The 18,466-nt window shown below is 42.3% G+C and overlaps 1 protein-coding gene across 2 annotated transcripts; it reads right to left on the bottom strand.

Annotated features, from left to right (window-relative positions):
* Positions 1–17,638, bottom strand: si:ch73-242m19.1 (coiled-coil domain containing 162). 2 transcript variants are annotated; one of them, XM_069536242.1, is made up of 46 exons: positions 17,371–17,638; positions 16,736–16,808; positions 16,501–16,611; positions 16,251–16,364; positions 15,661–15,855; positions 15,476–15,575; positions 14,990–15,138; positions 14,702–14,854; positions 14,269–14,370; positions 13,998–14,162; positions 13,820–13,905; positions 13,310–13,427; positions 12,991–13,194; positions 12,456–12,794; positions 12,064–12,264; positions 11,421–11,542; positions 11,100–11,328; positions 10,815–11,017; positions 10,183–10,335; positions 9,803–9,896; positions 9,575–9,709; positions 9,325–9,398; positions 9,126–9,237; positions 8,985–9,034; positions 8,700–8,876; positions 7,894–8,020; positions 7,509–7,680; positions 7,230–7,368; positions 6,954–7,107; positions 6,724–6,819; positions 6,451–6,615; positions 6,026–6,282; positions 5,398–5,536; positions 5,198–5,318; positions 4,996–5,105; positions 4,435–4,584; positions 4,196–4,243; positions 3,583–3,750; positions 3,195–3,347; positions 2,950–3,084; positions 2,142–2,294; positions 1,802–2,011; positions 1,220–1,340; positions 1,078–1,140; positions 809–909; positions 1–469 (listed from the first exon to the last, which is right to left on the bottom strand). In XM_069536242.1, the coding sequence occupies exons 1-46, from the start codon at positions 17,487–17,489 to the stop codon at positions 416–418; spliced, it is 6,414 nt and encodes a 2,137-aa protein (XP_069392343.1). In that variant the 5' UTR covers positions 17,490–17,638; the 3' UTR covers positions 1–415. The 2 variants fall into 2 exon arrangements, with proteins under 2 accessions (XP_069392343.1, XP_069392344.1); XM_069536243.1 differs by having other exon boundaries at positions 7,894–8,017.
* Positions 17,639–18,466: the final 828 nt, after the last annotated feature.

Raw genomic sequence — 18,466 nt, 5'->3', positions numbered from 1 at the left:
TTTGCCGTACTCATATATTTTTTATTGGTTAGAGTTAAAAAATGTGATTGTGGGAGTGGGTTTTGACTGTTGTTCTTCTCTCTGACCTTTTTTTTTTTTCAAAATTCACATTACAGCCAATGGAGAGGTGAAAACAGAAAACTTACACACACAAGAAATGATACAGCCAAAAGTATAGGTCCGAGAGACGTCATAGTGACATGCGATGGATAATAAGAGATGATAAGATAAGCTGAGATGATAATGAGATGAAAACAAGATAAATCCTCTCAGGTTTACATCTTGGCTTTTTGAAATCGAGTTAATTGGACTTTGTTCAGACAAACAAATGATCAGCAGCGTTCTGCAGCTGGAAAAACTCGCTCAACAACTCCCTGGCTTCATGAAACTTCCCCAGGGGAGAATGTTCTGCATCTCACAGCTCTGGTAGTAACGTGTCTGCGGTCAGGACCTGCAGGCGAGACGGATCCTGGAAGAGAAACAAAAACACTGCTGGTGTTTATCCAAGAACAATGTTACAGAACTCATAACTTAAATATAACATCTACAGTTTGTTGCATGTATTTCTCTGTTATTCTACAACTGTCCCTGGAGAAAACTTCACATTACAAATCTCCAACACTTCCTAGTTCTGTCAACAAACTCTATTTATATCTGTAGAAACAATAGAGGAGCTGAAAACCAGTTTCTATTATGTCAACTTTACATTGAGCTTCTTCATTCACTTCTCAACAGAACACGTGGGAGTTTAAACTTCAGTTGAACTCGGTTGAATTCTCTGTGTGTGACGCTGCGGAGTCTCACTCACTGCTTTGGCTCGGTCCAGTCTTGTGTTTGAACGACTCCTGGCTGCGTCGACTCTCTGGTGTCTTTGCAGGTCCGACTGCTGCCGACTGACCCTGTGCAGACCTGAGAGAGACGCAGAGCAGAGGCTGAGTTCAGATATCATTATGACAAGTTACGAGTGTCTGGATCATCTCATTTTACTTCTGAGCCACATGAGCAGCTTATATACGATTGTCTTTGAGGATCTCTCCAGTGCTCGGAGGTGTTATTGCTCTGTGGTGGTTTCAGTACCTGCTGAGGGACTTCTAGAACTCAATCTGCTGACCGACAGCGTGAAACACGTTCTGCTTTGCCCTGTGACAGACGCAGAGAATTAGGAATTACCTGAAGCAAATGGAGAAACTGTCCAGTGTGTAGAGACCACAGTTTGTACCTGCTGTAGAGTTGCACCTGGAGGAAGCTGCCTCCGTGTCGTTCACCTGATGTTTCAGCTTCTCCACCTGCTGAAAAGCTTCTTGTTTGAGGGAGCGCTCCTGATGAAGCTGCTCCTTCACCTACACATCCACACATATAGTTTGATTACTTGACCTTTGACTTTTTGTTTCTTTGTCATTATCTAGAATTAAATTGATTGGCATGAAATTTGATAAAGATGTTCCAAGAGAGTGAATCTTAATGACTTTGGTTCACTTCCTATTCTAATCCTAATCTTGAGAGCATCCTCTTCACTTTAAGCACTAAAATGCAAAAGAAGTCTATACATCTTTTCATGTGTTTTAAATCAAAATCAAATGTTCTTCACTTTTTAAATAATTTAAACTATTCATAGATTTATTCTCTAAAAAAATGTGCCTATCATCACTATTAATCCAAAATCCAATCATCAGAAATGTTGGTGAAAAGTAAGAAAATCCTGATAATTGACTCTTTACTCATGAAAAGCGTTAAAGATACAGATGTTGTCTCATATGTTGTGTTCTGTGGAGTCTGTTGTTATGCGATCTCATTCACAGACCTGTCGGATCTCTCTGGCGCTGCGTTGTCTCTGTATCTGGCTCATCCTGCCTCCTCTGTCCAGCTGCTGGTTGAGCGCTCGGAGCTGTCCGTCTCTGTCCTCCACATCAGCCCTCATCTCCTCCAGCCTCTGCACTCGGTAACTCTCCAGCTCCTGCCTGCTGCGAGCCTCCTGTGCAGACTGATGCCGGGCCTCCTGCAGCTCCTCCGTCTGAGAGCGAGTGTTAAAGTGTTTGGAGTGAATACAAGCTGTGATTTTCTGAATCATAGGTTCTAAGTTTCTCAGTCTCTCACTCAGAAATGTGACAGTGTGTGTTAGTGCAGCAGTGAAGTCTCCCCACCTTCCTGTCGAGCAGCCTCTTGGTGCGGCTGCACTCGGCCTGGCAGCTGGTCAACATCTGTCGGGCAGCGTCCAGCTCCTCCTGCAGGAAAATCACCTGGTCCTCTGCAACCATCTTCACTCTGAGCGCCTCAGTGCGACTGGTGATTTCACTCTGGACATGAAGGGTGATAACTACAGCTGTAAACACTGTGATGCTCTTTAATGATCATTTCACAAGTAAAATGTAATAAAAAACATATGACAGGAAAAAGCACTATCGGGCGATAAAATATATACTTTGTATATATTTCTTATACATCTTTATGTTGATCAGAAAAGGATTTTAAGTACCAACCTGCCTGCTAAAACATTTTTTTATAAATATTATTATATGGGTATTGTCCTTTACCTATTATCAGTTAATTAGAAAATAATCATTAATACACATATGAGCATTAAAGAAATCGAAATATATTTAGAGCAAATATGTGAATCACATAATAAATTAAAGTCTAGTAAGTGAAGTGAGACTGAGAAAATTAAAAAAATAAGGAACTAAAAATTTTAGCTTGAAAAATATATTTTTTACACTTTTTTTTCAGATTATAAAAGTAAAGGCAAAGATAAAAAACTTTTTAAAATCAATTTAAGAATATATATATATATATAGAGAGAGATAATTCTCAAATGTATTTGATTCGACCTTTAAACATATGTGATATTATATTAAATAGACAGTGAGGAACACTGACAGCGTTTGGTTTTCATTTCCTTCCTGCACAAAAAGAATGGGACCTGAATAGCGAGCGTTTGTTTGTGCTGCTGACCTGCTGAGTCTGAAGCAGCCGTCGGTGAAGCTTCCCCTGGTCGACCACCTGACGCCATCGACTCAGAGCCTTCAGTTTACAGAGCAGAGCCGTCAGCTGACTGTTCTCCAGACTCAACTCGTGGACTTCTTCCCTCTGACAAAGATGTGTGTTTAAAGGTAAAGCATAAACGTGTCTTCTGATATTTTTGTAGATTTAGAAATCATCAAATTACTGACACATATAAAAGTCTTGCCTGTTTGTACCTTTAACTGTGTGAGGGAGAGTCCATCGTTGTCTTTGGTGCAGCCATGTTTCTTTTTGAGTTTCATGATTCTGTCGACTCCCTCTGCTCGGATTGTGTTCACCATCACACTCACGTCCTGCTCCACCTGCCACTGACGCTCATCGAGTCCAAGCTGAGGTTCACACAAATAAACATCTAACATCTCAAACAAGGAAATAACATCACAGGAGCAAACAGTCAGTGATGAATAATAAACATGAGACTGGAAAAATGAAGTTATCACTCAGTTTGTAGAAGAGGTTCAAAAGAAATCAGTAGAATTAAATATAAGAAACCTTTGCTGCCTGAGCAGACCTTTGCTTTATGTATTCATTCTAGATAAACACGTACGAGATAGAATTTGTCACCTTCAGCTGGAGGCAGGTGGAGAAGAGATGTCGGACCAAAGGGTCGTAACGCTCTTTAAACCTCAGACTGAGTCGTTCTTCCAGAGAACGCTTCTCTTCTTGGAGGTGAGCGACTCGAGCCTGCAGAGCTGAGATCTCCAACATCATCCCGCGACACAAAACTGACACCTGGGCAACAGTAACACACGATTATTCATTTGTACGAACACGTTTGTTTGTGATGATCTCAACATACAGCTGGAGGAATGTGGTGATACGTTTTAGAGGTATCCTAAAGCTTCAGAGGCTTACCCACATCGTTAGGACCACAATTATTTACACTAAATGTCGTGGTCGTTCATCCAAGAAATGAAGACAAACAGATACTCATAGACATTTGTTTTACCACGTTCGTCACCCAGTTTTATTTCCCTCCAGACGAACTGACCAACATTGTCATACCATGAGTAAAACTCTTAGTTTCCCAGCTGTCGAGTTGACAGAAAGTAGAAACCTCACAGATGAGCGCTCGTGTGAATGTCCACCGAGAGAAGAAAGACCTGCGGTGAGGATTAAGTTCCCTCTCTCTGTCTTTCTTTGTCTTATTGTTAAACACAGTGTTTATAGTTCTTACCTCTTTGTGAACGTTACTTGTCTGAGAGTCCTTAAGATTCTTTAAATCCTGAGGTTAAAATGGAAAAAGGGAAAAATTCAGAGTAGAAATTATGTGACAGACCAAAGATTTGACAAGTTACTATTAACACAAAGATCTTTCTGTCTAAAGGTCATGAAGTCATGAACATTAGTTCTTGAAGAAGCAGTCTACATAAACTACCAGTGAAATGAATTGTTTGTGATGAACTGCACATGTACTTGTTCTTTCTGATACAGCAGCTGAGTCTGCTGCTGCAGAATTTGCTCATAGAAGTGTGAGTAAAGCAGGAAGCTGCGACGCTCTCGCTCCATCAGAGAGGAGCCGAGGTGAGTGGAACACAGCCGGAGATGATCCTGAGAGATCACCAGCTGGAACAAGAGACAACAGGAGGATTAGCTTTCAGCACGGAAACAGAAAGACACGGGGAGAACAATATGATCACAGGAGGGTTTTCTCCTGCTCTGGTATTGTGAGTGAAGGTCACAGTAAATATGTAAAACAGCACATACTCTGTATTGTAATAGAGCAGTAAAAGACGTATTTCTAGTGATGATTTTGGTTGTGATTGTCGGACAAAAGCAAAGAAAGAAAAACTGAAATCTGGAATTTTATGTCTGTATTTCTTAAAGACAGAATTTGAATTTATTTCTGAGTTGTTTCTCTTTTTTTCCAGATACACGTGATGGCATTAAGTTGCATTTTAACTACAAATGTACATTTGAAACACAGCGTACAAGCAGAAATTACAGCGTACATGTTTCCAGCGTGGTTTTTCCTACCTGTCCGTCCAGCTGCTCGGCTCCTTCCATCAGCTGCTCCACGAAGGCCTCCACGATCTGCGGCCGCTCAGGAGACACACTGTGCTTCAGTGAGGCCTTTTTCCACAGCTCTGAACAAACATGGAATATTTTTATTAAAACTGCAGCTCTGTCATTTTCTCGTCTGGTTAAAGGTGGACTCTGTGTTTTTTATTTTTTGTACCTGTAGGGAGACATGGATCCTGACGGGTCCGCTCCGAAAGCACCAGGGTCAGCTCTCTGTGGACCCTCCTCTGCACGGACCTGATCATGTCGCACTCGGTGATCTCCAGCAGTGTGTGAAGCTGAGACATTGCACCAGGTAATCAGGTCTCGTTATGAACACATGAGGCTTTTCATTGTGTGCTTTTGTTGAAATTGTACCTGCCAGGCTTTCACGTCAATCTCTGAAGCTCCAGCAGGGGGCAGGAAAGACCGGCTGCCAGAAATGAGGAGCTCATAATCACGCTCTTTACCCATTTGTCGAGCCAGAGCTTTCATACTGGGGTAAAAGATTTCAGCTCTGTAAAGCAAAGACAACTTTAGATATGATATTGATCAAATAAAATCAAATAATGAACCTTTTGGGAAGCAGCTATTAAAAGAATCAGTGCTGAACATGAGATTCAAAGGTCAAACTTCATCATAGAGACAACAGGTGAAGTAATGATCTTCCTCAAGGTCCTTTATGAAATGCTCTTAATTTGTTACCTCAACCAAGGGGGTTATGTTTTCACCCCTTTGTGGGTTGGTTGGTTTGATAGTTATCTATGAATGTGTGAAATTTGGTGCAGTGTGATTAGATTTAGGGCGACTGTTGGGCCTTGGTGGAGGTGTGTCCTCTGCTGGGCGCCATTCTGGGCACGTGAAAGTATAAAAGTCAGACGAGGAAGTAAATTTACTGACAAACATTCTGGGAAACGGTGAAAAGTTCCAGAACAACGACTAAATTGACTATTGCAGATTTACAAACATTTACAGCTGCTGAAATCAAATAAAATCCTGACTGTACCTGTAGAGGTTGATGAACTGCTGATATGAAGTGGGTGAACTGAATATCTCAGGACCCAGACGTCTTCGAGCCCAGCTCTCCTTAAAGACCTGAAGCTGTTTGGTCAGCAGGAGGAAACCTTTCAGCACACGCTGCACTCGGAGCGGATCCTGAGGAGGAGGAGGAGGAGGAGGAGGAGGAGGAGGAGGAGGAGGAGGAGAAGTGGAGTTCAACACACACGTCTTCTTCTCTTCCACTTCTGAGCAGCTTTTGTCCTCCTGAGATGAAGACACAACAGAGTTAATGTGACCTGACGTTTAACAAATACAACAGAGTGGGTTCGTTACCATGAGCAGCCTTGTGAATACACTTTGTATCCCAGCTCTGTGATTGGCCTGGCTGAGCGTGAATTTGCGTAACAACTTATAAACATCTTCGTCTTTTACTTCATTAGGTTTTCCATCGTGCAGAAGGTCATCTTTGTTGCCATGGAGACGGACGGGCTCTGCGTCTCCTCCGCTGTTCAGGACGTCCTCCATGAGCAGAGACACGCCGAGGATCGCTGCATTGGTCTGCAGTCTGCTGCAGTCCTTCAGGCCACTGAGACACAGCTGCACACAAACACAACACACACACAACTGTTTGTGTGATCGTGTCTGTGTTAATGTAGGATGGGTGTTTCTGTCTGTACACGTGAGAGAACATATCAGGGGTCGAACCTGCATGCAGTGCTCGATGGGTGGTACGTCCCAAACATGTAGAGGGAACAATCCATGACAGGCTGTGAAACTTCTCCATGAGAACAAACTCTGAGCCTGGAGAGAAAACAACAGGACACTGAGATATTATATGATTGGGATTCAATCTGATATGATGATATATCACATGATATAATTATGATATGATATATGACATGATATGATACCATCTGATGTTAATGTAAACCGACCCGACAGCCTCGGGTCTCTAGAGGTCGAGGAACAGGCAGCGTGATGCTGAACACGTCGGCCTGGATTCTGTCACTCAGCAGAGGAAGAGCAGTCGTCATGTTGTCGCTCACACTCTGGTAAGAAGCCATGTCACCCGCTGACAGGAACGCCTCCCTGAACACAACAAACACATGTAACAAAGGGAGAAGACCCAGTGTTGATGTACTTTTATTACCTCTGACGAGACGTTTTCACTGTAACAGATGAGGATGTTGTTGCAGCTCACACGCACTGACCTGATGAGGTGTCTGACCGCCGTGTCAAACTGCAGGAGGAGAACCTGCCTGCGAAGCTGCAGCAGACGACCCACTGACTCGGGGCTGCTGGGGTCAGACAGACGGTCGACCTGACGCTGGATCTCCTGCAGCTCTGCTCCTGTAGATGTGATGAGATTACTGTGATTTGATGAATACATTTATTAGACAGTGACCACTGATGGTAATGATGCTTTAATAGAAAGCAGACAAACAAACGTACGTGATGACTGTGATGCTTTAGTTGAAACCTCCACCTACCGATGCCTTCAGCTCCTCCCCAGTCGGCCACAAGATGCGGAGCCTCTTGTACGTTCCTCCGGCTCCAGGAGTTTTCTGTGTTGCCGAGTCTGGAGAAACTCACCAGGTAATAAATGATGTCATGAAGAGCTGAGACTATGTGCAGGGTGTGATGGAGGGCAGCAGCACAGGCCTGTGGAAGTAAGAGCAACAGAGGAGGACAGAATATATACAGTATTTATATATATATATACACTGTATATATTCTGTTGTATACACTGTATGTATTATTTCTATTCCATTATATTTATATTTTCCTTACATTCACATTGCATGTTTACTTTACATTACCTGATCTTATCTTATCACTTGCTGTTCTGATGTATTCATAATATAAGAGTCTCACCGGAATCTCCAGTGTTTGGAACATGTGCAGCACCTCAGAGAAATGAGGGACGACCCACAGGTTCAGGAGAGTTTTTCCGTCTGCAGACAACAACAACTGCTGCTGCTGCCGACGCTGAAACATGCTGCTGGAGAGGAAGAAGAGAATTCAGATAAAAAAGTGAAAAAACAAATCCACACTGTAATGCACAAGGTTTTTCTGGTTTTTACATGTGTAACAGACAACATTTGATGGGAGGAGATGTGTTATTGTCCATTTAGTCTTGACTATAATATACAGTCTTTGCTAAGTGTTGGTCCCCAGATTAATATTACGCACATGTGAGGAGATTTACCTGTTTTAAATCATTGCTTAAAACAAAATGTACAGTAAAACCTTTGAATACCTGATTTTTAATATTTTATTTTATTTTCTATTTCATATTTTAGTTTTGTAATTTTTTCTGTTGTTTTATTCCCATGTATTTTCTAAAGCACCTTCTTTAAAAAACATTTATTTTTTCATTATTGTATAGTAGATAGATAGATAGATAGATAGATAGATAGATAGATAGATAGATAGATAGATAGATAGATAGATAGATAGACTATCTAATAAATGATTGATTTTATTGTTGGCTTTATTTGTTAATGATACATATTGTATTTGTTCTCCTACATCAAGGACTGCACTGTCTTGATATTTTACAGATATGTGTGACTCTTCTCTCTTATTATGTTGATTAAATAAGACTTAAAAACACACGTGTGCATGATTATTTTCATATTTTACTGATTAATAACCAATCAAATTGAAGCTGGTTGTACCTGGGGTCAGGAGAAAGGTCAACCCCTGAATCCAAAATAACCTCGGGCACGCTGGTTTGTTCCGTCGTGAAGTGAGACCGACGGACGGAGGGGACATCGTCCAATAGAGAAGTTAAACTGTAGTAATATTCAACGATCTGCGCTCTGTGACAATACTGAGATATCCGTGTGCTGAACCTGTTGAAATAATGACAGACAAAGAATCTTCTTTTCACACAGGCACAGAGATGAGATGTGCTATTGTCTTGTTTCGTAACAGAGTGAATTTGTTTTTCACAGACTTACTTCTTGAGAAACTTGATTATGAGGCTCCGTTTGATCTTTGCTGCTTCCTCCTGCAGAGTGAGAGAAACTCGTTTGACTTCACGGACAAACGATCACATCATCCTGCTCAGATCCCTGGAAATCTATCCACCACTGACTCACCAGGGTTCGTATGAGACCCCCCACGGCTCGTTTCTTCTTCACAAACGAGTTCAGCATCTCGTCACGCAGACCCACTTTTTCCAGCTGTATGGACACGAAGGCCTCCACCAGCCTGCAGCGACAAACAAGACTGTTTATTAAAGAGAACAAAAGCTCTGTCAATCATCACCAGTGTAATTTGTTTTTTAAGGAAAGTTACCTCTCCCTGGTGGTGGTCGGAGTTTTCATGTTTGACTTCTTGTGCAGTTTACCAGAATGAAGGAATTCTTCACCCTAAAAAAAACAAATGAGAAAACAAACTCAAACTGAAACAGGAAGCTCTTTCTCAAACTTTGTTTAATGAACAAATGAATTGGAGTATAAATATACAGTAGCAGCAAAAGGAAATACTTTCCGTCATGTTTAAGTACACTGCATGAGTAAATGTACCACCACTGTTAAATACACACCTCAGCTGATGATGTCACACTCTCTGCCCAATAGCAGAGACACGCCACTTTCACAGCACTTATCAGGGCGTTCTTCTGGGTCACCTGACAGGCCAAAGTCACCTGGAGGTTCTCGATGCTCTGTGTGTTCATGAGCTGTGAAAACATGAGACAATGGGTTAAAGAAGTGTTTTATTTCTATATATTTTTATATTAATGTTAAAGATCCGATGCTTCATCTGAACGTACGCGACTAACCGCCTCCTCCGAGCTGAAGCTGAACCTCCCGACCTGCTCCTCGTCCAGCTCCTGGATGCTCAGAGGCAGGTGGGAGGGGAGGAACCTGCAGCAGACGGTAATCCACTTTAAAAACATACTTCAGTGCTCATGTGGAAAAGCAGAAATACAAGAGCACACAAGCAGAAGCAGGATCGAGAGGTAAAATCATACAAACAGCATTTCCTGTTGCCCTGATATCTGTTTCACATCAGTGAGGAACAAGCTGAAAAGTGCAGCTTCTTAAAAGACTCTTTAATACAGTATATGAATGAAACTGTTCCCTGGATGTGTCTGTAATGTGCAGTCATAGATTTACACGTGGGTGTAAGACATGTGGTGGTTTTATTGACCTGTCCACAGACGAGTCATCCTCCAGCACCGCCGTGATAAACAAAGGCCTCTGCTCTGTTTGGTCTTTTTGTTCAGCGACCTCAAACTGCACCGGCCTCAGATGCAGGTGGAACTCACTGAAGCCGAGCTCCGAGGCCACGTTTCTGTACAACCTGGACAGAAATACTGGACGTTACAACCTGACATGATACTGAACATATTAGATGAACTACAGTGTAACCAGACCGAAAAAACATGAGAGAGAAAACTGATTTTTACTAGACACTGAGAAGAGTCTGGTTAAATCTTGGACCTCAGTCTTAAAGCTGTTGAAGAACAAAAATAGGATTTTACAGTTTTTCTAATCAGAATTTAGTTAAGTTCATCCAAGTGGAGGATAATATATACAGAATAAGAGAAAATGGAAGATTTAAAAAGAAAAAAAAGCAGATAAACTCATGTGTTGTTTTCTGAAAGATCAGGACAAAAAGAAATATTAAAAAAGAAGGAGACATAAGAACAAGGATATTGAAATGACTTCATCCTTGTTGATTACTAAAAACATTTATTGAAGGCTCCTCTGGTTAATGAGGATGGATGTTAGAGAACACTTTGTGAACCAGCTCCACCCTGATGTGACTGAGATTTTTACTGTGCCAGATGTTCCGTCTCTGAGGCCGACTCCAGCAGTCGATGTCGGACGGTGACGAGCTCCAGCAGCTTGGAGAAAGTTTCCACTGCATACAACTGTTTCTCTCTTCCCTGCATCACGTGCTTCTCCTCTGCAGACTTCACCAATGACAGCCCCACGTTCTGCACCAGACCTGGGTCCTCGAAGAACACACCTGAGAACAACTGGACAGGAAAGTAGACTGGAGTTAATCTGTTCCCTTTCTTTATGTTTATTTGCAAAGAGTCCAGAGAAATAAAAACCTACATCCCTCTGTATCTGAGAACTGTAGGAGGCTCCAGGTGAACCCAGGTTGTTCCAGCTCTGCAGGGCCTGATGCAGGAGCTTCTGCTGCAGGAGGAGCTTGTCGGAGACGCTGGTGGCTCTGTGCAGCTGACAGAGTTCTGTGTGGGCCTGGACTAAACCCTGATAGACCGCAGAGGCCAGGCAGAGGGACGGGTGAACCTCCAGGAGGAATACGTTCATTAGTGCAGGGCTGCAAACACAAGAAGGTCAGTTCAGAGGGCTTAAGATCCCAGCATCTTGAACTTCTAGAGGGTCGTTCAACTGACTTCTCTGTTTACTTACCTGCTGCCTCCCAGTGACACCATGTGTTTGGGAACGTAGTTCAGTGGAAGACCAAAGTCATGAATGCAGCCTTTACGATCGTCTCTCCAGATGCGCTGGAGGTACTGCCGCTGATTTTCAATCTGATGAGGTGAACAACACAATCTGTCACGAAGATTAAACTGAATCAAAGTGCAACACAAGATAAAACCGAGGTGCATTAATATCCAAGAAGAAATGTGGCTGAAGTATACGAGCTGCAGCTTTTACACAGAGTCTCATTTTTAAAAATGCATTCGTCCAGTTATTAGATCCAAAGAATGGATGTGAATTCAAACTGCAGCAAATTGCACATTCACAGATTTATTTATTTTTTTAATCAAGATCCATTAATTATTTAATCAATAAGAATGTTAGAAAACGATTTATCTCACAATGACAACATTGAGCAGACTCTTCTTTGGGTCACACCCCAGCCCTCCACAAAATTTCAAATAATTCAGTAGAATAGTTTTTGCATAATCCTGTTGACTAACTAACAGAAACAAAACCTTGATGGAGGTAATAACTAATAATAAACGATGACATTCATACATGTGAATCCACCTTTAATCTTCCTACACGTGAACATAACTCGATGCCTCTGCAGACTTTCTGTTTTCACCTGATAATCCAGGACATTTTTGATGAGCTGCTGGTGACTTCTCAGACAGTCTGTCTCGGCCCTGTAGGCCTGAACAAAGTGATCCTGGTTCAGGTCCAGCTGTGGTCGACTGTGCATGATGTCAGTGATGACTCGGGCCAGAGCAAACCTCTCCTCCGTCCCTGCTGCGTGCTGGTAGGCTTCACAGTAACAGTTTAGGAGCTGGAGGAGAGAAGAAGAAGAAACAGCATTTAGGGAAGAAAGAAAGACATGAATTCATTGAAATTCTCATCCGATACTTTCATTTAATCTTAAATGTGGTCTTGTAAAATGTATTGGTGCATCAGAAGTACAGTTAGTAAAGAGAGGACAGAAAATCAAGAGACGTGAGAATATTGTATTCACCACTCTACCTGCACTTTACTCTCTAAAAACTCTGTCTCACACGTCCACAAGTCGAGCAGCACTGCAACTCGGTCCACATCTGTCCCGGCCCAGGAGTGGACGTCAGCCCTCCAGTTGGAGGCTGAGGCTCCCTCAGCTTTTCCCATTTTCTCCGTCATGTATCTCTTGATATAGTGAGAGCCAATGAGAAGAAGCTCATTCTCCAGCTCGTCCAGGTCCTTCAGGGCGGCGTCATACATGATGTAGAACCCTCTCTGGTCCTGAGTGTGGACCACACGCTCCTCACAGCTGTAGAAATCATGAAGATTCTCCACCTCAGCAAAATCCATAAACTCTGAGCAACGAACCTGGAATATAAGGAAGTCACTGTACACTATAAGAATCATGTATATTTTCAAACCTTTTCTTTATTTGTAGATAGATAGATAGATAGATTGTTAGATAGATAGATAGATAGATAGATAGATAGATAGATAGATAGATAGATAGATAGATAGATAGATAGATAGATAGATGTGCATGTAAAAACACAGTCCCTTGTACCTTGTAGTCGACAGGAGTGTTGTGGTTGAACTGGAGCGAGCCGAGACCTCCCGCCTCCCCTGCTCCTCCTCTGGCAGCGTTCATCCAGCCTGTTTCCTCCGCTGTGCTGCACAGCTCTCCCTCCTCCAGCTGCAGACCTGCCAGGTCAAAGGTCAGAGTCCTCTCCACGGAGCGCAGGTAGTTCAGCATCCCGAGAGAGACGCGCTGCGGACAAGAGAAGCTGAAGGTGAACGTGAAGCACTTGTAGGAGTCAGAACATCTAATCATCGCTTATAGCAAACATCATCCATCAAAAGCCCTCAGACTGCGAGTCTCTCACCTGGAGCTCTCTCAGTTTGAGATGACGCAGGTGAATCAGGGACAGGTAAGCACCTCTGGTAACGATGGGGTCTGAGGCTCCTTCCTCCAAACTGTCATCCAGACCCAGCAGCTGCAGACTGTCCTCAGGAGAGAGGCAGAGTTTTATCACAGTTTGACATCATGTGTTTTATGTTTCTAAGCTGAGAGGAAAAAAGTGGCAATTGAGAAGTGTTTCATCAGTTATTCTAGAGATCTGGAGCCAATAACAAACAGTTTATCTTTTCATTTGTGCAAAAATATCACTTGAAAATCACAGCAGACTCATTTTTCAAATATTTTTGGATGAACCACTTTTTTTTCATCTTAAAAGTGTCAAAAAAAAGGTTGAGACAAGTTGACATCTTCAAATCTTTTTGGAATAAGTCCAAAAAAGAGTTAAAGGTAAATAGGTGAACAAAATATGATATGAATGGTTGGTGGCATTGCACCATCACATTGTTTCAGTTTTCTGTCCATCAGTAAAACACACCTTTCGCTTGTTGACCTTTGACCCTTTAAACTCCTCTCCTCGCTGCCTCCTCTGCGTCTGGATGTGGACGAGTGACTTTGTGTTTCCTGACGAGACAAATGTCATTTTGAATTCAGTCGGCAGCGCTGAGGAAAATGAAGAGGCCGTTTCTCTGAGCAGAAAAGTGGATGATGCATGCCTGAGTTAAACCTGCAGCTTTGTAAACACTCGTCCACGTCTCTGAGATGCTCTGTCGTGTTGTTTTGCTGCTGTGTGAGACACACGAGGTGGGGGTGAGTTGTGAGTCACAGACGTGAGCGGCGTGTTCTTTTAGAGCTGAGGACACTTGGAGCAGATCTGGGACCTGACGAGATACAGAAGATGAAATAACTCAACACCAGAAACACAGGTCTGAAGATCAATAATAAAAGGAAGCTTAGAAGATTGTATTTATCCATAAACCATTTCACCTGTAGAAACCTGCAGTGCATCTTCAGCAGCTCGTCCACACATTTCTCCTCCTGCAGCTTTGTGACGAGTTTCTGCCGCCAGGGATCCCGACGGGGTTTCACCTGAAGAACAAAACCCAATGACTGAGAAATGATTTTGAAGATAGTGTGGATTTAAAAGCTGTTGATAATAATTGTTGTATTTGTTTGTTCGCTGTTTCCCAATCTGGGGTCAGGAAGGATTTGCAAGATAAATCTAAAAGGTCATAAGATCAGAAACACATCAGGAATGTTTTACACACTTTTATTAATTCAAACCTGTGACGAAGGTTCGAGAGTTCATCCTTTGAGGGAAACAAACTAAAATGTTTGGGATTAACCAACACGTTTATAGGATTACAGAGATAAGTTTGTGGTGTGACTAATTGACCTGGAAGTATAAATAATCTCAGACCTGAATGAAAGGGATCCAGTTGGCCTCCTTCCTCAGAGCCGCGCTCGCACTCTTCCTCCCCCACTGACTCCCTTTGACCTCTGTGCCGTCGTACTGAGGAAACGTTTTCATCTGCTCCTGACGACTGAAGATCGTCCTGAACTCTCTCCACACCTTAAGAGACAGCGGCCGGGATTCAAACTCAAATACAATGGTGTCATTTAAACACCAGCTGGTGACGCAGGGGACAAAAACCTGGTTTGTGTTATTTATGCATATGATGCAGTGTTGTCCATTAAGCATTGTTACCGTGCTGAACAACTCCATCTCATCTGCGGCCGTCCTGAGTTGTCTTGTGTCACACGACAGGTGGAAGAAGACGATCAAAGACTGAAGCTCAGGTAGAAAGTCGTCCAGGTGAACAGAGAGCGGGAGGAAGTTTCCTGTTTCTGAAACACCTGTGGTTGAACCAAACAGTAGAATGAGCATCTCCGCTCAAACCCTTATGTTCACCTATAACTTCTGTCTTTATATGTTTGTTCTTTTTCAGGTTTAATGAAATATATCTGTGCAGATGCATTTTGCCTGTTTTACCTTTATTTCAAACGGAAGACTTTTAGAAAAGCAGCTGATCAAATGATCTAACAATTATTGCAGATGTTAAGATTTTTATCTAATCATCTGTTTTTCAGACGCTCATGACACTGGCAGATCTCCTCCTTCCCTCTCGGGGGATTTATTCTTTTCATTAAACTGACAAGTAGATTTCCAGGCGACTGCTGGTTTGACTCTCACCATCAGCATCTTGAGTCTGATGTAAAGTTTCCTCCTCCTTCGTGAGGCTTGTCTGAAATTCGTCATCTTTCCTTTCACAGGCTGGTACATAGTGCAGCACCTGCAAAAACAAAACAAAACCTGCAGCAGTTATAATAAAAAGACAAACACAGTGGATGGCTGTAAAGCAGCCTGTGTGTTTTCACCCTGAGGAAGTTGTGGATGGTGTGAACAGAGTGCAGGTGGCAGACGAGCCAGCGGAGGTGAATGAGCAGGTCGTCCTGAGTGAGCAGGTGAGCAGGGTTTCCTCGTCCCGTCAGGATCGTCTCTCTGCTCGCTGACAGTCGACGAGCTCTCTGAACAGCATCCTCGTACTCGCTGGTTAAAAATCTCACCTGATCCTGAGAGAAAACAAATCTGATGTGACATAACATAATTTTAAAGTTGTTTATTGTCAATAAAGGTTTTTATTATTATCCTACATTCCATTAGTATACATTTGATTTACTCTGATTGAGTATATTTCCTTTTTTCTGTAATGATATATTTAAAAAATGTTTTCGTGTATTTTTTGTAAATTCACACATTTGAGGAAGTTACTTATATCTATGGATATATCCAGTGATTTCTCTTCCTAACATTCACTTCCAGATATTTTGCTCTCCATCCCCCCAAAAAAGAAAAATGTGAATGCAGCAAATAAGCTGTGACACTAACAGGTTCACATTAATGAGGAAGAAAACCTCCTGTCATAATGAGTGTTGACGTGTCATTTGTGTAAAATGTGTTTTTTCACCTTGTAATGAGGATAAAGCTTCTCAATGACGCTGGTGTGGCGGCAAAATCTCCTCCACCTCAGCATGAGCAGATATTTGATCTGAGCCAAGTGATATGATCTGTCAGCGTAAAACTGTGGGAGGAAATACAGGAAAGGAAATCTGTTTCAATTACAGTTCTCTTTTTATCTTTGGCTGCCATTGTGTGCCAAAAAGTTTTTTTTCTAAATGTAGTGTTGAGGAGTGTTCAGGCCTCATGCATGCTCATGCCTGGTGCAGCAGAGCAGGCAGACTGTCAGCTGTGTTCTCCAGACTGAAACAAGTCTCCAGCTCCCTCTGCATCACATCAGCCTGGGAGTGGACAGGAGAAGCTTCAGCCACCTGCAGCCAAGAGGAGTCACATTCACTTTGCTTCAAGAAAAAACAAACAAGTCTCGATTGATTGCAAATTAGTAGGAAATCAATAAATGAATTTTCTTTGGACTTGGTAGAAATGAAGACTGACCTGAAGCCCTCTCCTCAGAGCATGTTCCCTCTCCGCACGGAAGAAGGACACATCTCTCGGCGGGAGAACAGAACTGAAAGAGAAATGTATTGAAACGACTTAAAAGCCTCTATTCCATTGCAAAAGATTCCATTCATGGATGCAAGTTTTTATTGATTAACTGTCGGACGAGGTGTCTCTATATTTATATTCTATTCTAAGTGTGGATGCACTGGACATTTTGAATCTGGATTGTCTTCCAACTTCCACCTAGTTGTGATGTAACGTCTTAAACTCAGATTTAAGGTAAAGGCATCAGCATCAGCAGGATTAACTATTTCTAGGAATTTTCTGTGGTGTATTTGTGCAATATGAAAAAGTGCATAAAATATAAAAATAGGAAACAAAATTAAATATAAAAACTACTAAAAGCACCAGGGGAGAGATTTCACACAAACATCCCTCAAACTCTGCACATTCATCTGCACAGTGAAGCTCCAACATCCACCAGAAGCAGCAACAACAAACAAAAGAGCAAGACACATTTTCAAGTGGAGGCAGAGTTGAGTTCCAAGTTCCTTCCAATCTAAGAATAGTTTGCAGCTGAAATAAAGTGAGCGCATAAAACAATCACAACCATCACCAAGCTTCCTCACCTGCATGAGATAAATCCACTCTCCTCAACGTGTGCCCGCAGTGCTGAGAGCTGATGTGACAGCTCGGCCTCCATCTGCTCCACTCTGACAGAGGAGGAAACTCTGTACACGTCACACATGGTGCAACTTCTCCTTCAGGGTCAACACGTGTAGAAACTGAGGTACAAATATTTACTGATTTCACTGATATGTTAAAATAATACACGCCCTGAGAAAATCTGTGCGTCCATGCTGACTTGTTGTGTCGTATCCATGGAGACAGGAGCTGTTTCCTCTATTTGGCCTGGACTCACACAGTAGCTGCTTGTGATCAGCAGAGGGCTCTAACGTCACATTAGTCAGAACAGCATTACGTCACGCTGCTGTGCTTTTCAGATACTAGCCACATTACAATAATGTGTAATAAAAAGTCAATGGATGATAAATGATGCACAGTGCAGCAGTTGTTGGGCAGCTCCCTCCTCAGCAGTCAGAGCTCCTGCTTTCAAAAAACCTTGACTTAATTGAGCGGGGTCCACTCTTCATAGATACAGTGTGTGATTGGTTCTCAGCCTGTGATGAGATTGTCCAATAGCAGATCTCCTCCTCGCCGCCTGCAGAGTCAAGTCTGCAGCTCTGCAGTTCCTCCAGAGACAGGAATTAAAAAAGGTACATGATAAAAAAAAAACCTCAGACAGACATTCAGTGGTTCTTTAAGCTTTATTTACATGCACCATCTCTGTTACAGCCAAGATAAGAATTGGGATTACAACCGACAATCTCAACTTGATGTCTTGTTTTGTAGGAGCAAGAGGAAGAAATAGAGAATGGATATTGGCAGTGAGTGTTACTCAGAATTCATGTAGAATAAAAACAAAGTTTTATGTCATTTGTATTTTGAAGATTAAATCATCCACGTGAAGATGGAAAAATGATTTGGGAACATAAATGTGCAGAATGTGTTTCTCTCACATCAATGTCAGTTAATTGCAACATTTCGAATTTTCTATAACTAATCAATTAAATTGATTAATTGGTCGTCTGTCCTGATGATCGCCCGACCGGGGGGGTCAAAACGTGGGTAGATCGAACAGACTGTCAAAACAAAAGTGCTTTC

The sequence above is a fragment of the Paralichthys olivaceus genome, chromosome 12 (genome assembly GCF_024713975.1).
Source record: "Paralichthys olivaceus isolate ysfri-2021 chromosome 12, ASM2471397v2, whole genome shotgun sequence".
Taxonomy (NCBI): Eukaryota; Metazoa; Chordata; class Actinopteri; order Pleuronectiformes; family Paralichthyidae; genus Paralichthys; species Paralichthys olivaceus.
Note: the sequence above shows the minus strand (reverse complement) of the source record. Positions and strands in the feature narration are given on the sequence as shown.

Coding starts and splice junctions, on each gene's coding strand:
- si:ch73-242m19.1 (XM_069536242.1), bottom strand. CDS start 17,489: ATGTGTGACGTGTACAGAGTTTCCTCCTCTGTCAGAGTGGAGCAGATG. Junction 12,795..12,990: donor ACACTCCTGTCGACTACAAG/GTACAAGGGACT, acceptor CTTATATTCCAG/GTTCGTTGCTCAGAGTTTAT. Junction 11,543..12,063: donor AAAATGTCCTGGATTATCAG/GTGAAAACAGAA, acceptor TCACCTCATCAG/ATTGAAAATCAGCGGCAGTA.